This window comes from Triticum dicoccoides, chromosome 3A (assembly GCF_002162155.2).
Source record: "Triticum dicoccoides isolate Atlit2015 ecotype Zavitan chromosome 3A, WEW_v2.0, whole genome shotgun sequence".
Classification (NCBI taxonomy): Eukaryota; Viridiplantae; Streptophyta; class Magnoliopsida; order Poales; family Poaceae; genus Triticum; species Triticum dicoccoides.
In genome coordinates, this window is record NC_041384.1 from 608,050,796 (window position 1) to 608,070,996 (window position 20,201).

The window sequence follows — 20,201 nt, forward strand, 5'->3', positions numbered from 1 at the left end:
TAAATGCATTGAAAACTCACTTAATGCATAAAATGTCCAAACGAACCCTGAATAATTCCAATTCTTTTATGATCACTATAGATAAAAGGTCTAGCAATTCAAACACTGTCCATGGCCACTGTGACCCCATTATGTAATTCAAATCAAGACGAAAAATCAAGTAGATCCCACACAGTTTATTATAACCAACCGTGTGAGATGCAGCACAAAATATCTTCGGACCGTGTCTGAATAAGGGACCGTGTCTTATGACACTTAGCGCGCCAGTTTTTTGGCTGAAGCGATTCCAAATTTTCAGCTTTCGCGGAAATATCTACCTCCCCCGCCCCCTCCCCCTTACCAAAAGAAACATTTCCCCTGTTTCCTCCTTCCTTTCAAAGTTGAAACCTTCACTCCTTGCTTGTAGCGCCAGTGACCCTCCTTCAGGCTGCTCGACCTCGCCTATCCAGGCAGGTAATCCACACCTGACCCCCATCCTTCTCCTCCTTCCACATCCCACATGCCCCGACCGCCGACGTGAGCGCGACACCTTCCACCCAAATCACCGACCCCTCCACCAAATAAGCGCCGGCCTAAGCCATGGTGCACGCAGTATAGCCAGGACCTCAAGGAGCATTTAGCAGCGGAGAAGAAAATCGCGGCTGCACGCATGGATGAGGTCGCGATGGCTGCCATTCATGCCAACCCCCTGGTCTTGGAGGAGCACCTCGCCGTCGAGGCCACCATTGACGCCTCGCGCGCCGACAATGCGACGCGGTTAGCTACTTTAAATGACAACTCGTGGCATTTTCTTGAGGCCACCATCGGTGCCTTCAATGAATACTACGAGGTGTTTTCTCAGCATGCATGTGCTTACCTCATCTCGAGAGCCAGCAGGTTGGTGCCCGAAACAGCTTAGGCAACTAACCACTACAACGAAGGCACCCACGATGCGGAGGCCTCGCCCTCTTCCATGTCCAAGGAGCCAATCGTCATTGATATCTCCGAAAATGAGGAGTAGCTTGTCTTATTAGCTCACTATAAGGACCCATGTTCAGTTTGCTAGCTACTACCTTTCCTTAACAAATTCTAGTGAATTGTGCTATCTACTTTTACCATGCAATCTTCTGCTATAGTGTATATGTTCTATATGTCATGCAATGTGGTGTTCAGTTAACTGCCTGGTTCAATTCTTCAAATGTGATGTTCAATTCTTCAGGGTGCAATATTTCCAAGTTGTTAAGCATGCTTGGTTTGGTTAACTGGCTAATCTTCTATTAGGAGTATGTTATATTGTGCAATGTGGTGCTCAGTTAACATTTGGTTCATTTGTTGTGGTGTTTAGTTAACTGCTTGGTTCAATTCCGCAATGTGATGTTCAATTGTTGTGGCTGCATTCTGTAATTGTATACCATGTCAGGAATAAATAGAATTTGGCTGCACTTAATACATGAGAAACATATACAAGTGCTATTTGCTAGTTCTTAATCATGCTTGGTTTGGATAAATGGGTTTTCGATATGGCTTGAATTAATCTGATGAATCTGCAATGTGCTTATTTTTCATCAACATATTTTACTGATAGCATGTGAACCCTTACTTAACCCGATGACTAACTACCTTATATGTGTTGTAGGAAAACAATGGGAAGCACTGAGGTTTACAAGATGGTACTAACTATTATACCTTGCCTTTTTTATTCCTTTGCCCCGTTTCCAATATAGAGAATATATTTATGCACATCCTTGTTTTCAGGGTTCACTGATGATTACCTCTCAAACCACCTCTGTGGTCAGGAGGCGAGGGAAGTTTTCATACAACACTCATGGTTCAATATTAAAGTATTCCTGAAGAGGTCGAAGGATGGACGGTCAATCATCCACAGGCACTGACCTAAAGTTGCAAAGACCTACAACATGAATGAAGGCTCAATATTTGCCTTCCACTTCAGCAGTTTTCCAGATGAGATGCATCTCTCTATGTACCGTCTATGATGCTAATTTTGAATGGTTCTAGATGTTGCATGTGAAACTTGCTGCTGGTGCAGTTGTGTAATGGGATAGCTGAGTGCTGAAGCTATATCATGTTGTACTCTGATGTATTTCAATTATGAAATCCTTCTTCCTTAATATGGAAATGGAATATATTATGTGCTTAATATGAATGTCAATTAGATTAGTAAATGGATTATTAATAATAGGGCAATTAGCCCGCTAATTGGCTAATTAGCTTGCTAATTGGGTTTTCCTATTGCAAACGGTTAATCAGAAAACACCGTGGGCGATGACCTCATGCAACACACATAGTTTCTAGGAATAGACCGTGTTGGATCAATGAACAGTCACACACGACATTCTCTTCAAAACTGTTTGCGTTACGCCACCTTGCGCAAATGTTTTCCTTGTAGTGACTGTGTGGACGAACAGAAACGTTAATTGGTGACTGACTGTGTGGGATGTACTTACAACTGGAAATGATTTCGCTTGTATAATTGTATTTTTTTAGCACTACTATACGTATTTCTGTATTTGAGTCCTCGCCGGTCACACACGACCTCATTTTGCCCAGCGTGTGTGCCAGGAGGGCATATCCCCAACGGTTTCTGGTTCTGAATGCCGTCGCGAAAAGGGGTTAAAATGTTTGTTTAGGACCGACACGTACCAGTGAAGATCTATAGAGATAGATCAAGACGCTTAATTGGACTTTCACAAAGCAGATACCTTGATAAAGTTTTGAAGAAGTTCGAAATGGATCAGTCAAAGAAAGGGTTCTTGCCTGTGTTACAAGGTGTGAAGTTGAGTTAGACTCAATGCCCGACCACTTCATAAGATAGAGAGAAAATGAAAGTCATTCCCTATGCCTCAGTCATAGGTTCTATCATGTATGCAATGATGTGTACCAGACCTGATGTGTGCCTTGCTATTAGTTTAGCAGGCAAGTACCAAAGTAATCCAGGAGTGGATCACTGGACAACGGTCAAGAACATCCTGAAATACCTGAAAAGGACTAAGGATATGGTACAGTTTCAGTGATTCAGTATATGCCATGGTTGCTGATTTCAGCTGATATTTTAGTGCATCACTAACTGTCTCTGTTGTATTATGAGCAGCCCAAACAACAGTAGGAATTCTCGGAATGAAAGTTATAGTTACACTGGATGGAATAGCATGAAGACGTTAACAAATAAGGATCTGGTTGAGAAAAAGAGTAATCCTACAAAGTAATGTACTAGGCTCATCCCCATGTTAATGTTATGTTTTTCTGTCATTTACTAAAAAGGATTGGATCTTTAGGGGGGTAAACCCAATACGTTTTATACTCACATATTAGACGAAACAAGTTTCATTACCTTCACATCACTGGCTATTGCTGTATAATGTACTATTGTGGCTCTGCTAGCTATTGATTGTGAACTTTTTACTTTGCCTGATTTTTCTTAAATGATAAAATGATATTATAATGGACTCAAACTCAAGGAGATACCAGACCTATAAAATATTACACTTGTATGCACGAACTTGACTCTCATTAGAGGGTTCATAGGGTTCTCATGTATTTAAGTATGATTGTGTATGCACTAGTTTATCCGATTCATGCTCTTGCGACACTCACCGGATAGAAAAGCCTCTCACATGTTTTGGTCTAAGTGTGGATCGGCTAGATCCAAAAATGCGGCTAACCTTTGACTCTGGTGTGCTTTTTCTGTTTGGTACATGTGTTCTCTAGTAATTTAACTTGTATCAAGAAACATTCCTACTTCAGTTTTTTCTCTTGGTCGGAGAAGTTTGATACAGTGCAGCAGTGAAGTCATATATATGCTAGCAGAGTATCAACATCTGATAGTTTGCTTGCTGATGCTTGTCGGCGCCTTTAGGTAATATAATGCCCTCTAATCTTTTGAGCTAATTAAGAAAATATATCTTTTAAAAATATAGCTCTGCGGTGGTATATCATCAATTTTCTATTGATGGAATAGAAGCAGGCATGTCCAATTCCATAGGTCCTTTGAACTTATCTGGTCCATAATATGAACCTGAAACATGTTTATAAAAATCTTGCACATGTGGCCATTTGGGAATGTTCCAGATGTATGCTAGTTTGCTACATGAACCAGATCTTGCTCATTACTTTGGTCCTACAGTTATCTCTTTTATTTCCACCCTGAATACAAGCAGAAGCTCACCCTGTTCAGTTTGCATCTCCCCTTTCTCTCTGGGGCTTTATTTGCCAAGAACACACATTCTGTTGAGATAATAAGCATAGACTTGGGGCTTACCGTATGAGTTTGCTGCAGGTATTACCTAACAGAAAAAGGCAAAGAGACAGCTCGCGATTGTCTTGCACGGTCTGGATTGGATGATCCTGCAGGACCTTTAACGGCGGCCGGTCATCCTGCAGTTGTGCTCAGTGATTCAGATTCTGATGAATACGACGGCAACAGTCCCCTGATAGGTATTAATAAAGGTTTCTGCTCATGCAGCATGAATTTCCAGATAACCAATTATTGTACCGCAGCAACACTATAATAAATTCCTTTTACTCAATTGCAGGTTCTGAAAGAAGTGGACTTCCAAACTCAAAAGCAGGCAGTTCGAGTTCCTTTGGTATTAGCATGCTTTCTTTGTATATAATATGATGATATATTCCATAAGCAAAATATTACAACCCGCTGATCTTTGTAGTTAATGCCATTTTTTTTCAGATAACGGTCATGCTACTAATTCTCCTCTTTCATCTCGAGGAATGTTTGGACAACAATCGTTCAGTGCAATGGTACACTTGACTTTCGCTTTCCGTACCCTTCTTTTTCAAATGGAACGTAATGCAACATTTTCTTTTCTAACGTCAGGTTCTGCTGAAAAGTCTTTACTAGCTATGCCACCTCATCAATCTAATGAAAGTTTTCGGAAAGTTTATGAAGTGGTGCTGATATTGGATGATCGAGATACTTTCGGGTCTGTATGATCGTATCTTACTCATGAGTTGTATCTGATATTTAAGTAGGATCATAATAAGGTTGTCTTAGCAAATAACAATATATTTAGGCACCCCCCTCCCAAAAAAACATCTTTTGAGGAGGGTAAAGTAACTGAGGATTGGGAGTATGCGTACCTAGTCTCTTTTTCGCATGACCTGCAAGGGCATTCTATTCTTCATGTTAATATTATTTCTATTAAAGTAAGATAGGCAAGGGATTTCACATATTTATCCACTTACTACTGGAATTGTGAACTTTGATGGCACTTTGATTCGTTATCTCGTGTTACTTAAACTGTTTAACCTTCTGCTTCTGTATATATTTAGATTCTGCATGTTATTTATAAATTATTTTCCAAGGAAACAAATTGATTATTGTTGCACCCATTAGTTTTTTATGTTTTATTTAATCATCCATCTATGTATCAGAATTCAGTTCTCTTATGATTGCTCCCTTTTTATCCAGGCCCCGTTCCAGAAGAAAAGTTGTTGATAATATACGCTCGCAGTTTAATATTCCTGTAGAGGTTAGTTGGATTGAGAGTTATGTGAACTCTTCTTTGTTTAACACTTCTTGCCTTTTCCTTTCTTCTTCTTTTTTTCGAGAAAACACAAAAGAGTTGCGTTTCATTGCATTGAACAGGAAGACATTGTCTTCCTGTTCATTTCTTCAAACAACCAAAATACACTACTAAAAGTCATTATATGCATCAACATGGCTCTAAATTAAATGCTCTGTACTGCTGGATTAATTATCTGATATGTTTGGTCGCTGCCCCACCGTGTTGATGATTGCCGACTGCATATTTTTCTTGCTTGTGCGCAAGGAGACAGCATAATAATATTACCAAAGTTGCTTTGCATAGATTGAACTGTTCATATAATGTGCCAAAGAAAATGGTGTTGATCCTTCTGTTTGAACCATGTCATCCAGATTAAACACTTGCTTGTTGGAGATGCTCTTTGGATTGCTCGCCATAAAGAACTTGACACGGAGTATGTTCTTGATTTCATTGTTGAAAGGAAAAATGTGGATGATTTACTTGGCTCAATTAAAGACAACAGATACAAGGATCAAAAACTAAGACTGAAGGTACCATCTGAAAATAACTTTGATTTTTGTCATTAATATTATAAACCTTCCATCTTAACTTTCCCAGTTCTTCATGCTTTCAATTTCTCACTGATAGTAAAAAAGGGCAGCCCACATGCTATCCCCTGTGATGAGATGTTGCTTGAGTCCAATTTTAGCCGAGGAAATTTTTTCCTTATTCTTTGTTATCACTAATTAAAAAGCATAGCCCATATTTGAGTGGGAGATGATGAAGGACGACGTTATTAGCAGACATAAGCTTGAGCATGTAGATTGTGCATCTCTTCCCAAAGAAACTGTATTTCTTGTCCATATATATGGGTTTGCTGTGGTTATTTTAGCAACAATACGACGTGATACCTCCATTTGTTGTATCCTTTGCAGAAATGTGGGCTAAGGAAGCTAATATATCTAGTTGAAGGAGATGTAAACACTGTAGATGGATCAGAGAGCGTTAAAACAGCGTATGTACTCTTCTCATGAAGCCTGGACGATCATGTTAACCCCTGAATGAAAGTACCTTTTCTCATTGTTTAACATTATTAAATATTGTTCCAATGCATTGACTGTCAACTGTATGCCCTATTAACTCTCCTCCACATGCTTTTTATTTCAGCTGCTTCACTACTGAGGTTCTTGAAGGATTTGATGTCCAAAGAACCACTGGGTATGCTGATACCGAAAAGAAATATGGCCACTTCACACGCTCGATAATTGGCTACTACAGCAGAAACTTCTCTGCTGGTGCTGACAGCTCTCGAGTTTGCCTGACTTATGATGAGTTTGTGAAAAGGTGTTCTAACCTTGAGAAGGTCACTATGAGCGACATATTCGCCCTTCAGCTTATGCAGGTAACTGGACGAATACGGCCACCTCCACCAAAGTTTGCCGAGTAGTCCATTTCATGCAGTAGTTTTCTCATTTATTGTGCATGTAAATCAGGTGCCACAAGTGACAGAAGAAGCTGCTCTTGCTGTCACGAGTCTCTACCCCACTCTTCCCTCACTTGCTAAGGCGTACACCATGCTTGTGACTCCTCTTTTCCTTTCAACTTATACAAAGTTCTTTACATATAGAACTTATACAATGTTCTTCACATATACAACTTATACAATCTTACTTACGCATTGGAACAGATGTGACCAGTGTATGAACACACACACACATCCTTAGCTGCTTCTTGTGCTATTGATGTACAGAACAATTCAACACGTCTGTAGAACTAAAAGTTTATCCTTGTAACTTTGAAGGATGGCGATAGGCATGCCCAGGAGGAGATGCTGAAGAACAAGAGCGACATGGTCAACGCGGGGGCTAGCAAGAACATCTTCAAGCTCATCGGGGTGGAAGGATGAACACCCCGTACTTAGCCAGTCTTTTGGTCACCGCCGCGGTGATTTCGGACCGCCTACACAAGTTCCCAAGGTGAAGACAGGAGGGAACCTTTTTGTGCTGTGCCTGGTGCCTTGGAGCACTGAAAGTCACTGAACATGTAACCACCACCTAAAAGAACGCCTTAGCGAAGCCTCGCTCCCCGTTTAAATTACTACTCGTACGTAGTAGAATTGCATCCCGCAAATTATGGAGTCGCAGTGTTAATGTATTGCATTAGGCTTAGTGTGTGTACATATACTAATATTAGCTCTTGACTCAGTTGCTTGGATCATGTTCTGTCTCGTGTTATCTCGACCTTGCTTGCATGGAAGCAGCGAAGGTAGGTATTAGAATTTAGCTCGCTGGCAAAGTGAGCGTAGACCCGCTCGACCCCATGGTTTTATCTTTTCGATCCATGTGCTTGATGGAACCTGAAAGCGCTCTTTGGTCGGCGACATATCCATGTTCTGCAAGAACGACATGTTGAGCAGATTCTGTTTTGTGAAGATTGTGGTGTTGAGGAGACGATGGAACATCATTGCTTCCTTACGGCCAGGATCCCTTCTCCATCCGGATTCAAGGGCTGCAAATATTGTTGATGGCAAACAAGTTTAAGAACTGCATGCTGCTATCATTTTGTGTGGGTGTTGGACAATTTGGACTGAAAGAAACAATAGGAAAGATGGAGAACTTCAAATGGGCCATTGATGCCATCCATGATCTAGCTGCGCTAGTGGGCTCGAAGGCAACACGAGAGCCGAGGGAGAAATCAGTCTGGATACGTCCCGAGATCATCAAGGTCAATGTTGACGCGAGCTATTACGAGCAAGATGGCTATGGTAGTACGGTAGTTGTTCTTCGGGACCATATCGAAGCACTGGTTCGGGCACAAGCAATTTTGGTATCGGTTTGCACAAAATGCAAGCACTATGGAAGCCTTGGCGCTTCTGATGGCATTCGTCTTGCTCTTGGATATCTCAAGGTAATCATCGAAAGTGATGCTCAAGATGTGCGAATGCTAAATGAGGCAAACTTTTCAGGAGCAGACCTGGCTCCATTGTCCATGTCAAACTGAAAAGCAAATGTAGACGCGAGATCTAGTTTTCAATCTTGCTCCATTGTCCATATAAACCGAGAAGCAAATGAAGCGGCACACATGTGTGCCAAATAGGCTAGTGAGGATTGTAGAAGATGTATCTTGGTGAATTACACCCCTGCTTTTCTTCTAGGATGTATTCACACACATTGTAATCCTCCTATGTAATTCAATATAGCCTGTTGTTGCAAAAAGAAATTGTTCAACCTAGTCAGAGCATCGCTTTGTTGTCATTTAGGTGGTGGTCTTACGGAGATGTGCCCTTGGAGTGCAATGCAGGAGACCTGAAAGAACCGTAAAGAAAGAAGAAAACAAAGAATCGCAACCCATACCGCTTTGGCACATGGCGCCAAGCGGGAACAGACCACCACCCCTTGGGTCCAGTGGAAGCTTCTATAGGGCGCCTTGTTGAGCTTCTTGGCACCCATGCGCCCCGCTCATGGGCCGGCCCAAGAAGAAAATAGCAGTTGACTGGTTTCCTAGTTCTCTTGATTGCGTTAGACCGGTCGCGGTCAACCAGTTGACTTTTGAAAAAATAAGTTTTTTTAAATAGTGAACTAAAAAAGTCCATGGTTTTTGAAAGACAAGTTCACAAACTTAAAAAACAATCATGAATTTGAAAAAAAGTTTATTGAATTTGAAAAAAATCACATATTTTTAAAAAAGTTAATCGATTTCGGGAAAAAGTTCACAAAAATTGAAAAAGTTTATCGATCTCTGAAAATAATTTCATTGAATTTGAAAAAAGGTTCATCAAATTTGAAAAACACTTCAATTAATCTGAAAAAATCATCGAATTTGAAAGAAAGTTCATCGAGCACCCCGAGCACCTACCTTCGGAATTCGCACAGCCGCCGCAGCCCTGCCATCCGCCCATGCCACCGGCGCGCCCGTCTGACTCGTTGCCGCCGCGCCCCCGGCACGATGTCGCATCCCGCGTTGCGCACACCATCAGGAGGGGAGAAATGCCCCGCCGCCGCCTACACCGACGACGGGAGGGAAGGAGAGGCGAGAAAGTGGATGAAAGCAACAAAAGCTAGAGCAGTAACCAATCTGATACGTATCCTAAGCTATTATATCCGGGCCAAATTTTTTTTACACTTAATAAGTTGGTGCTAGAAAAAACGTGGTATTTTTATATTTTTTGGCAGTGGTAGGTGTTTCTAACACATTTGTTTTCACCACGCAACCAATCTGATCCGAAACAAAAAAAGGAAAGAGGCACGGCAACGGTACTCACGGGCATCAGCTGCCTGGAAAACTCTTGTTCCGCCGCCGCCTCCACTCCGGATCCAGCCCCGCTCCACTTGCCTTTCGTATCCGCACCCACGCCACGCGCACCTCGGCAAGGACAAGCCTCCGCCCGCCGCCACTGCCTCCACCCCGCCTATAAAGCTCCGCCCTTTGCCCGGCCCGCTCCTCCTCTCCCCGTCCGGGCCACGCCTCTCGCCTCCTTCCTTCGTCCTTGGCCCGTCCTGGCCACGTGGTGGTCTCCGTTCCGGCCGCCGATTCCAAGTCCGTCCGCCAGCTCGCGCCCTGCTCCCTCTCCTCTCCGCCTGTGGGGCCGCGCCGCTCACCAAGGACGCGGGCGGGGGCTCTGCCAAGTGGCGGGCGACCGGCGGCGGGGGCACTGGCGTCGTGCGCCAGCCGCGCGCGCTCGTCCTCGACTCGTCCCTCTCCTCCTCTCGCGTCCGGTGAGGCGACTCGTCCTCAGTTCTTGCCTCTCCTCATCTCGCGTCCGGTGAGGCAGTTCATCCTCGGTTCCTACCTCTCCTCCTCTCGCGTCTGGTTCCATGTTGCTCGTTCTCACTCGAATTCGTCCGTCGTTTAGAGTAGATAGAAGAATCGCTTCTGATTTGTTCGATTCTGCTCGTCCTCAGTTCCTCTGTTCTGAACCGCGCCTGATTCAGTTGATTTCGCTCGTCCTCGATTCGACCGTTTAGATAGAAATGCGCGTCCGGTTTGACTTGCTCGTCCTCGCCGTCGTCGTCAGTTCAGAGTCGCGTGTGATTTGATTCTTGCCAGTCCTCGCCGTTGCCCTGATGCTCTCGCGTGTTCTTGGGGATGTCTCGTCGGGGGTCCGCGACTCTGGGAGGAAGCGAGCGGTCCGTCGGTCGGTTTGGGTCACCGTCTTGTTTGCGAGCTAACCAGTCTATTCGAGAAACTTGTTCGTGCGCTGATGTTATCTGACGATCCTGCGTTTCATTTTCGTGGTCGAGCGATGGTTCCTGCGTTTCTGTTTGAGAACCTTGCGCGTGCGCGTCTGTTACCTGACGATCCTGCATTTCGTGCTAGCGGTGGAGCGATGCTTCTTGCGTTTCTGTTTGAGAGACTTGTGCGTGCGCTTCTATTATCTTATGATCCTGCCTACGTTGTTCGTCGGTTATTTTCATATCTCAAACGCATGCGCCCTTGTGATACTCTGGTTTCCCTCTGTCCATTCTTGTTCTACCGGCAGGCGTGTGTGCTCCCGTCCTAGATGCAGAGAATCTTCTTCTTGTCTCTTATGCTTGTTCTTGCTATCATGCTTTGCTTATGTTCCAATATATGATGATGATGAGGCGTGTTCAACTTGTTTCTTGTTATCATGCTTTGCTTATGTTTCAATATATGATGATTCGTGTTCAAGGGCGCAAACCATGTAGGCCGTGGGTACTGTGATGTGAGGCTTCTTTCCTGTTGATAAATTAGGATGATAGGATGAGAAGAAAAGCCTGACTCTTGTAACAATCACTTGCTTGGTTTCCACTTCTTTGTGTGGCCGATTTGGCATCCAATGCATCATAATCACATTTTCCCTGCTTGTTTTCATATCCAATGCATCCACTCATCAGAGCACCCTTTTCCCTATTTGTTTTCACTTCTTTTCCTAATAATTAATCATGTTTACCAATACTACATTTCTACTGCTCTTTGTTCCCTTTTGAAGTTCACTGATTCAAATCTGATGTGACTTCTGTGTTAGTATACTAGCCATGATGTGTTTTATTCAAGTTATTAACCTACAAATTTGGCTTGAGATGCTACATGTTTATATGGCACGATTGATTGTTGTTTGCGTATGGTTATTATGATTGATTGAATGATTGCTATTTGTTGATTGATTGATGTTTGCTGTTTGTTGATTGATTGCTTGATTGCTTGATTGCTTGTTGTTTGTTGATTGCTATCAAACTTTGGTATTTGTAGTTCCTGATCTTAGGTAACAGACCTTGCACTATTCTTTTTCCTGAACTTTTTTGTGATTATGCAATGCTTTTCTAAGTATTTAAGGTACAAACATGTTGATATGGACACATCCCATTTGCTCTTTATTGTGTTGCTAAGGACACTGATGGGTTGAGTTGGCATATAGTGCAGGTATATTTACATTCTGTACATTTTGTGATGCTGATGCCTGTAGTCCCAAAGTGTTTATTTACCCAAATTTTGCTACTGGAACTTTTGGTTTTAGATATTGGCACCTGATATTTGAATGGATGTTTTCATGATGCCTAATTTGATTCATTATCGTTGTTCTGATGGTGTGCTACTGGTGTTTTAACTGAAGCCGTGGATCGCTCATCAACCTGGTATGTGTTTCGATGATAATCCCTCTCGAATTTTACTCGTTCCTATATTTTACACAAATGTTTATCTCATGGCTGGTAATGGTAACCTTATGAATGCATAGCCCACATTTTAGCTAGTTATATAGTAATGCCATACTTGCTTGGATGATGTTTTATATATGCAAGTGTGGTGAGCTCATATATTTTGTCGGAATCTATCTATGCAGCTGAGCTCTTTCTGGATAGGACAGAGGTACAATATTTACATCCATGGCAGAAGGTTCTTAACCCTGAACTCATCAAAGGTCCTTGGACTCAAGAGGTTTGGCACTGCACTCCTGACTTTGCTCGAAAAACAAACCTTTTGCACATTTTATAGTTATATTTATGATTATGATATTTTTTCTACAGGAAGATGACAAAATTATTGATCTTGTAAGAAAGTATGGACCAACAAAATGGTCTCATTGCAAGGACCTGCAGAAGGACCCTCCCACCTCAGTGCAGGTGATTTCCCCTCTGTCCCTTTTGATTCCGTCTAGATCTTGCCCCGAATTGATGAGCGCGCCGTTGGCGTGGCCTGGTTGTTAACTGTTGTTACTGGTCATGGGGGTTAGGTTGTCGATTATTTAGCTGTGCTCTTGCAGTGCTTTTAGGTTTGCTGGATTGATTCGTGGAGAATACTGCTTATGAACTGTACATGGACTACTAATATGATTGACTCATGTCAAGTGTGTGATGTATCTTCTGAGCAGGACATTTAAAAAAACCCTTGGATTTTGTTCTGTTAGGTTATAAAGTATGCCAACCTTATTACAATTTACAGTCAGTACCAGTACCACATGGGCAGAACATGCACCACCCTGTAGCACTATATGCTATCTTAACTGCCATAACCAAAAGAAATTAAAATTGCCAAGCACTTCACATTTTATATGGACAGTTAGGCATGACTAGCACTATATAAGAAACATAAACAGTTCCAATCTAATCTGTTAGGCATGGACTAGACTATTTAAGAAACTTAAGCAGTACCAACCAAATAAATAGGGAGAATTTTCGAGAGTGAACTATGTTTTAGGAGGTGAGGTGGCAATGGTCACCTGTCTTCCTTAGTCTATTAACGCATACTGGAATAAGTATAATTACTGAAACAACTTCAGCATTCATAATGTGTGTAAACCTGATGTTCTGTGTTTTTGTGGAGAATAAGTGGCTTTAGTGGATGTCCTGGCCTCCTGGGTGACTTGATGTTTTCTAATACAACAGTTGGTTCCACTAACCTCTTGAAATTAAGAATAATGAACTTTGAATTATTCTAATCATTGTACTGGACGGGTATATGATGATTGTTCACACATATAATTTCATGCCTAATTCTGAACTTGTTCACAGATAACTAAAGGAGAAAATTCCTTATTTGACACTATCTTAAAATCTGCTTCCTTATTTGACACTGGAAAAGTTTTTCTTCCCTATTTGACACAAGTTCTAAATTTTATTTCCTATATGACATTTTCGTCCATTTTGAGCCTAAATGACACCTGAGAAGACTCTTTTACCCCTCATGTGGTATGTGTGTGGGGGGCAATAGCGCGCACACGCAGCAAATATGACTTGTTTCTTACTCATACTTGACTGGCTTCATACAAATGCTTGTCTGACTGTTGTGTAATATGTATTACTTTCCTTTTATTCAGGAAGGTCCTGTAGGTGAGGACATGTTCCACTGGCAGGCCAGTATCATGGGACCCTTGGACAGCCCGTTTACTGGTGGCCTATTTTTGGTGAACATCCATTTCCCACTGGATTATCCCTTCAAGCCCCCGAAGGTAATTTCTGGTGTACCGAGCTAACCTTTGTAAAAAGGGGTTCATATTGATTCTATGATATTGGAATTGCTGTTACACAAATGTCTTGGGGTCCTCAAACAATTAGTTTGCTGCTGCTTGCTATCTTAACATTCAGACATGAACATATTTCAAGTCTCTTTCCGCACCAAGGTGTTCCACTTCCACTTCCACCCAAACATTAACAGCAATGGCAACATTTGCCTTGACATTCTCAAGGAACAGTAGAGCCCGACTTTGACCATATCAAAGGTAATGATCTGCATTCCTAGCTTGGCTGTTCCATTTTTGCTTAAAGCTTGTTGCTTATATAAGCTTGGTTACTTCAACAACTTAATCTCACAAAAATTCTTCATGTATGTTTCTCTAACATTTACCCGTCTCTGTTAACAGGTCCTCCTGTCAATCTATTTGTTGCTGACGGACCCCAACCCCAATGATCCTCTGGTGCCTGAGATTGCTCACATGTACAAGACTGATTGGGCCAAGTATGAGTCCACGGCATGCTCCTCGACACAGAAGTACGCCATGGGTGGATGTATAGGCAAGCAATGTCGAGAGAGGTATTCTTTTGATTGTTCTATTTTTATGGTTTGCTGAAATACATTCCCCCCCGGGTGGGATTGTTTGCTAATTTTGAAACACACTAGTTACTTCCATTTGTGTATTTCTATTTGTTCTTAGTTCTTCTTAGCTATAGCTAAAGTCAAAGACGACAAACCAGGTGACTTATTGGAGTTGCAGGACTATAAATCATCGGTAAGTTTTTATGCTTTCAAATGGTCAGAGTTTGAATTTTAATCAGTTTGTCTGACTTGTTTTATACTGAATCCTTGATTCCTTGATAACTTAGATACACACACATGAATAATTACTTATGTTGTTATGATCATAAACTGATTTCTAAGTATCTTTGACTCATATGATGCTTTTTACATAACAGGTCATATGAATCTTCATTTGTAAATATGACTGCTGGTGCTGCCGATGATGTAAGCTACTTTTCTTGCTTCAAGAATAATAGAAATATCATTTACATCACACTCACATTTTAAGTTGCTCATGTCATTTCAGGCTAGCCATCGGCTTGGAACTAATGAGAGACAACCGCTGTTGCCAACTTGAAACATATACTTTTTAGGTATGAATGGCTTACCTCTCCTCCTCTCGCGTCTGGTGAAGCAATTCATCCTCGGTTCGTGCCTCTCCTCCTCTCGCGTCTGGTGAGGCAATTCGTCCCCGATTCCCTCTCCTCTCGCCTCTGATTCGTCCATTTAGATTAGAAGAATCGCATATGATTTGTCATTTTGCTCGTTCTCGATTCATCTGCCTTGAAGTGCGTCTAATTCGACTGATTTTGCTCGTCCTAGATTCACTCGTTTAGATAGAAAATCACGTTTGGTTTGATTTACTCGTCCTCCTCGTCACTTTAGAGTCGCTTGTGATATGATTTTGCTTGTCCTCGCTGTCGCCCTGATGCTCTCGCGTGTTCTTGGGGCCGTCTCGTCTGGGGTCTCTGTCCCTACGACTCTGGGAGGAAGCGGGTGAGCAAGCGAGCGGTCGGTCGGTCTGGTTTGTGAACTAAAGTCTGTTTGAGAAACTTCTGTTCCTGCGTTTCGTGTTCACGGTGGAGCGATATTTCCCGTGTTTACTTGTGCATGCGCTTCTGTTATCTAACGATCATGCGTTTCGTGTTCACGGTGGAGCGATATTTCCTGCGTTTACTTGTGCACGCGCTTCTGTTATCTATCGATCCTGTGTTTTGTGTTCGTGTCAGGGCGACGGTTGCAGGAACGATGGGTTCTTGGTTCGGAAATTGGAGCAGTGTCAAATCGTTCCCTCTATTCCACCACATGCGATGTTCGTCGATTATTTTCATATCTCAAACGCATGTGCTTGATACTCTGGTTGCCCTTTGTCGATCCTTGTTTTACCGACAGGCGTGTGTGCTCCCATCCTAGATGTAGAGAATCCTGTTCTTGCCTGTTACAGTTGTTCTGATGCTGTTCTTTTCAATTGTTTATTGTTATCATGGTTTGCTTATGTTCCCATATGGCACGATTGATTGATTGTTGTTTGTTGTTTGATTGATTGGCTTGAGATGGATTGTTGTTTATTGTTTGATTGATTGGCTTGAGATGGATTGTTGTTTGTTGTTTGATTGATTGCCTTGAGATGGATTGTTGTTTGTTGTTTGATTGATTGCCTTGAGATGGATTATTGTTTGCTGTTTGATTGATTGCCTTGAGAAGGTACAAACCATGTATGCCGATTGATTGTTGTTTGTTGCCTTGAGATATTACATGTTTACATGACACGATTGGTTGTTGTTTGTTCATGGTTATTACAATTGATTGATTGTTGTTTGTTGATTGGAATCTAATTTTGGTATTGGTAGTAGGTAACAGACCTGGCGCTATTATTTTTCTGAACTTTTTTGTGATTATTATGCCTTCACATTACACTGCTCCCAGATTCATATCGACATGCCCACGCTGTCTGACGAGGATAAAGATGTAAGGAACTCCTCCCAAGAATCTCTCTTACTCCTTGTATTAACTTGGCGCTAGACTTTACATGTCATTTTTTTTCATGAAACTGGAGCTCCTTGCTGTAACCCATTATATGACTTTATGAGCATGCGCCACTTTCAGGTTATGAAAAAATGGGATGCTCCAAACAAGATTGACTTCCTATCTTTCTTATACAAGGCATGCAGAAGATGTGTGGCAAGTAAGTAACTCTATGTCGATATTTAGAGTGTACTACTTCAGAGTGCCATCTTTCCCAACAGATTGAAATTTTTTATATTGATATTTTGTTGAATATCACATGTTTGTTTGCACTTCATACTTTGGAAAATATTCCTAACATTGATAGTAATTAACATGTATTTTTCTCTATTGAGTACTACTTTGTTGTTCTTTAAGTGTTCTTATTTCAGAAGTTTGCTCTGCACAAGTGCAACATGGCTGGAAAACCTGCTGCTGTTACTTGTGTTGTGGACAGTATGACGGACAACCTAAGGCCTACTCGTGCAGATGCAACTGATGTGGCAAATGCAGTGCTGGATGGTTAGTTTTTGCCTCTTGTAGATATCTTATACTTGGTGATCCTGTACAGCTGCTCATTACTGCACCCAAACAAACTATAACTACACAAGCTGTAACATGAATCACAATTGTTTTGTTCGTAGTGATGCCATTCTCCTTGGTGCCGAGACTCTCCGTGGGTTGTATCCAGTTGGGATTTAAACGGTAGGCAGAATTTGTGCTGAGGTGAACTTTCTTTTGGAGGTATATATGTTCTCTTGAGGCCTGTTTGGGAGGGCATTTGTTGATAGGTTCCTTTTTGTAGTTCAAATCAGACTTCAATACTAAAATGTTACAAATAAATACTATTCTTCCCAACAGCCCCTAAATGTGTTCTCAACAAGTATATCTTTGGCACTCTAATGGAATCTAATGGAAACACACTCCTTCTTGCCTTTTCTCTCTTCATATTTGGTGATATATTTTCATGAATTGTTTCACAGGCTGAGAATGTCTTCAACCAGGATTTGTACTTCAAGCGAACCATGAAATACGTGGGAGAACCCATGACCCACATGGAGTCTATTGCTTCCTCTGAAGTGCGTATTTTGTTTCTTTTCATTCTCCAACCTTTTGTTAGTGTTTACAGGGAACAATTTCTGTCTCCCATTGATTGAATATCAGTCTGTGACACTTGGGTTTATAAGTCTGAAATAGTTCACTACCTATTATCTAGGTGCAGGCTTCTATCAAAGTTAAGACTTCGGTCATCATTTTCTTCACCTCATCTGGACAGGAGAAAAAGAGTATTTCTTCTTATAGGCGCCTCACCTCATCTTTGTAGTTTAATGGAAATTGATTGATATATTATGCTGTATCGAGTATCTGCAGGCCAATTGCCAAGTACAGGCCCACCATGCCATTCCTCGTCTAAAAACAAATCAATTGAAGTGGAGCTTCACAGGGGCATTTGAAGTATGTGAACAGCCTTTTTCCTCGTAACCTTTTTGGTACTTCCTGTGTGTGCTATATCTAGGTAATAATGATTCAGAACTAGCATGTTGATCTTCAAACTTTTAAAGATAACTTCAGGCTATAGTTTTTGTTAATGACGAATCTAACACTGAACCTTGCACAATTGTGCAACTCAATACAGAGGAACAATATATAAGTATTTGCCATGTAATGCTAGAATATTCATTTAGCATTTAACCTTCATGGTTTTGCCTTGATACAATATCCTTCTTTTCTCTCAGCAAAAGATTGATGATATGTATTGCTCCTTTATTTTTACTTGGTGCATAATTCCTACTACCTCCCTTTCAGTTTATAAGGGACGCCTATATTTCTAGATCATCAGTTTGACCAACGAAATATGTATTATATGAAGTATACCATTGAAATTAGTATTTGAAATAGGTTTTCCATGGTGTACCTTTTGTAGCATAACTCATATTTCATTGGCTAAATCGTTGATCTGAAAATATGCATGTGCCTAACAAACCGAAAGATTGGGAGTATGTTGTTCAACTGGACTTGCTAATGTACTATAGAATTTACCCTGATGAGAAACAGTGTGGTGTTCAACAAGATTCACTAATTAATATGTATTACCACGTGTCTAATACATCCCTATCTAGACAAATCCAAGACAAGTAATTGGGGATGGAGGGAGTACTATAGAATTTTGCCCGATAAGAAACAATACTGCTTATGTTGGACCAAGACTTGTCTCTGGTGTTTGGCAGTGTGCCACTGTTATAACTCATATCTGTTGCATTGTCTTCCTGCAGGCAAGACAATCACTCATAGTTAGAGGCCTCTTTCCCATGCTTGCTGATCCACGTCACCTGGTGAGTTAACCTGCCTTTGATCGGTTGGCTACATTAACCATTCTTTGTTGGTTCTTTTCAATTCTAGAATACATGACCTAGTATGTATAATATGAAAAATAGGAACTACCTATAAATATCAACGTCTTTGTTCTGAACATAAAGGGAATAATGGCAGTTGGCCTTAGTGCATATTCCCAATATGTGAAAAGTGGACACTTTACATACACCAGGCCAGTGAATTAATTCTGCTTTTAGGGTTTTTGCTTGCATCATCTTCTACTTACAAATGGAATAAACACTACACTAGACTGCAGTTCACTTTTGAATAGTTGGCAAGTCATCATAAGCTCGGTTAATCAGTACATTATTTCGAACATGACTGGTGGTAGGCTGGTGTGTTTATTCTGTATAATATAAACTCAATACTTGAGCTTATAAGCTAGTGTGCACCAGTGAAGCTGATGTTTGGAGGTTTCATCCTGCATCCACCTTGAATTATTTGGTAGCTAGAATTCCTTGATTTGGACCCAACAAGTAAGAAGCTTGGTCTGCCTGGTGATTTGTACTGCCATTGTTTCTCTGCCCTGCAGGCTGAATCTACTAGCACTAGAAATGAATCAGTGTTGAAGGTTGCTCTTGACCACGGCAAAGCATCTGGTGTGATCAAGTCACATGGATTACCTTAGCCATAATTTCTATAAGAATGTCGCTCATGTTACATGCCTTGCTTTCTCTAGTAAGTAGAACAAGAATACTGTGCCTACAAACTTGTGGGTATTGATGAAGATAATCACTTAATCAGCCTCTAACTAACTTCCTATTTTCAGGAACGAAGATCTGGATCACCCTCGCCCCTCTAGAGAAATCAGTTTACTCATTCAAGTTCTGGAAATTTTTTGTAGCCTTTTGAGTTTACTTCGGTCTTGCATGTATTAGCTTTCTGTTTGTGCCCCTATTTATGTATGTTTCTTGTGTGCAAGTGCTCCGTTCTGTGTGTGTGTGACTTGTGTGTGGCTTGACTCTGTGTGTGTGGCTTGACTTTGTGTGTGTGGCTTGACTGTGTGTGTGTGTGGCCTGACTGTGTGTGTGACTCTGTGTGGCTTGACTATGTGTGTGTGACTCTGTGTGGCTTGACTATGTGTGTGTGATTCTGTGTGTGCTTGATTCTCTGCTTGTGTGACTCTGTGTGAATGTTGCATTTGTTTGATGGTGTGGCCTGTATGCTTGATTGATGATTGGTGTGGTTAACACTGCCTTTGCCGGTCCCAAGCCCGGATGTGAAAATGTGGAGGGAGCTGCATTTACCTCCTTTGTATTTTATATATATTCACCTTCTAACATTTGTGGCTGATGGCATTCTAGTTTACTTAGACGGTTAGCTTGTTAATTAGTTTTGTGCATGCAAGACTTGAAA

The 20,201-nt window shown here is 41.5% G+C and overlaps 2 protein-coding genes across 2 annotated transcripts; both read left to right on the forward strand.

The window, feature by feature from the left end:
- Positions 1–664: 664 nt before the first annotated feature.
- On the forward strand, positions 665–7,404 carry LOC119272658 (crossover junction endonuclease MUS81-like). The gene is made up of 11 exons (XM_037554102.1): positions 665–756; positions 3,089–3,199; positions 4,121–4,256; positions 4,530–4,582; positions 4,827–4,934; positions 5,423–5,483; positions 5,891–6,049; positions 6,434–6,513; positions 6,666–6,900; positions 6,992–7,078; positions 7,300–7,404. The coding sequence occupies exons 1-11, from the start codon at positions 665–667 to the stop codon at positions 7,402–7,404; spliced, it is 1,227 nt and encodes a 408-aa protein (XP_037409999.1).
- A 2,427-nt stretch (positions 7,405–9,831) lies between these two features.
- Positions 9,832–19,855, forward strand: LOC119269547 (pyruvate kinase 1, cytosolic-like). Its single transcript, XM_037551406.1, has 17 exons — positions 9,832–11,879; positions 11,974–12,091; positions 12,298–12,392; positions 12,482–12,577; positions 13,771–13,902; positions 14,039–14,172; positions 14,314–14,483; positions 14,605–14,679; positions 14,864–14,912; positions 14,995–16,436; positions 16,575–16,653; positions 16,851–16,994; positions 17,044–17,108; positions 17,835–17,927; positions 18,746–18,805; positions 19,378–19,523; positions 19,615–19,855. Exons 10-16 carry the CDS (start codon positions 16,407–16,409, stop codon positions 19,471–19,473), a joined length of 567 nt encoding a protein of 188 aa, XP_037407303.1. The 5' UTR covers positions 9,832–11,879; positions 11,974–12,091; positions 12,298–12,392; positions 12,482–12,577; positions 13,771–13,902; positions 14,039–14,172; positions 14,314–14,483; positions 14,605–14,679; positions 14,864–14,912; positions 14,995–16,406; the 3' UTR covers positions 19,474–19,523; positions 19,615–19,855.
- The last annotated feature ends 346 nt before the right edge of the window (positions 19,856–20,201 follow it).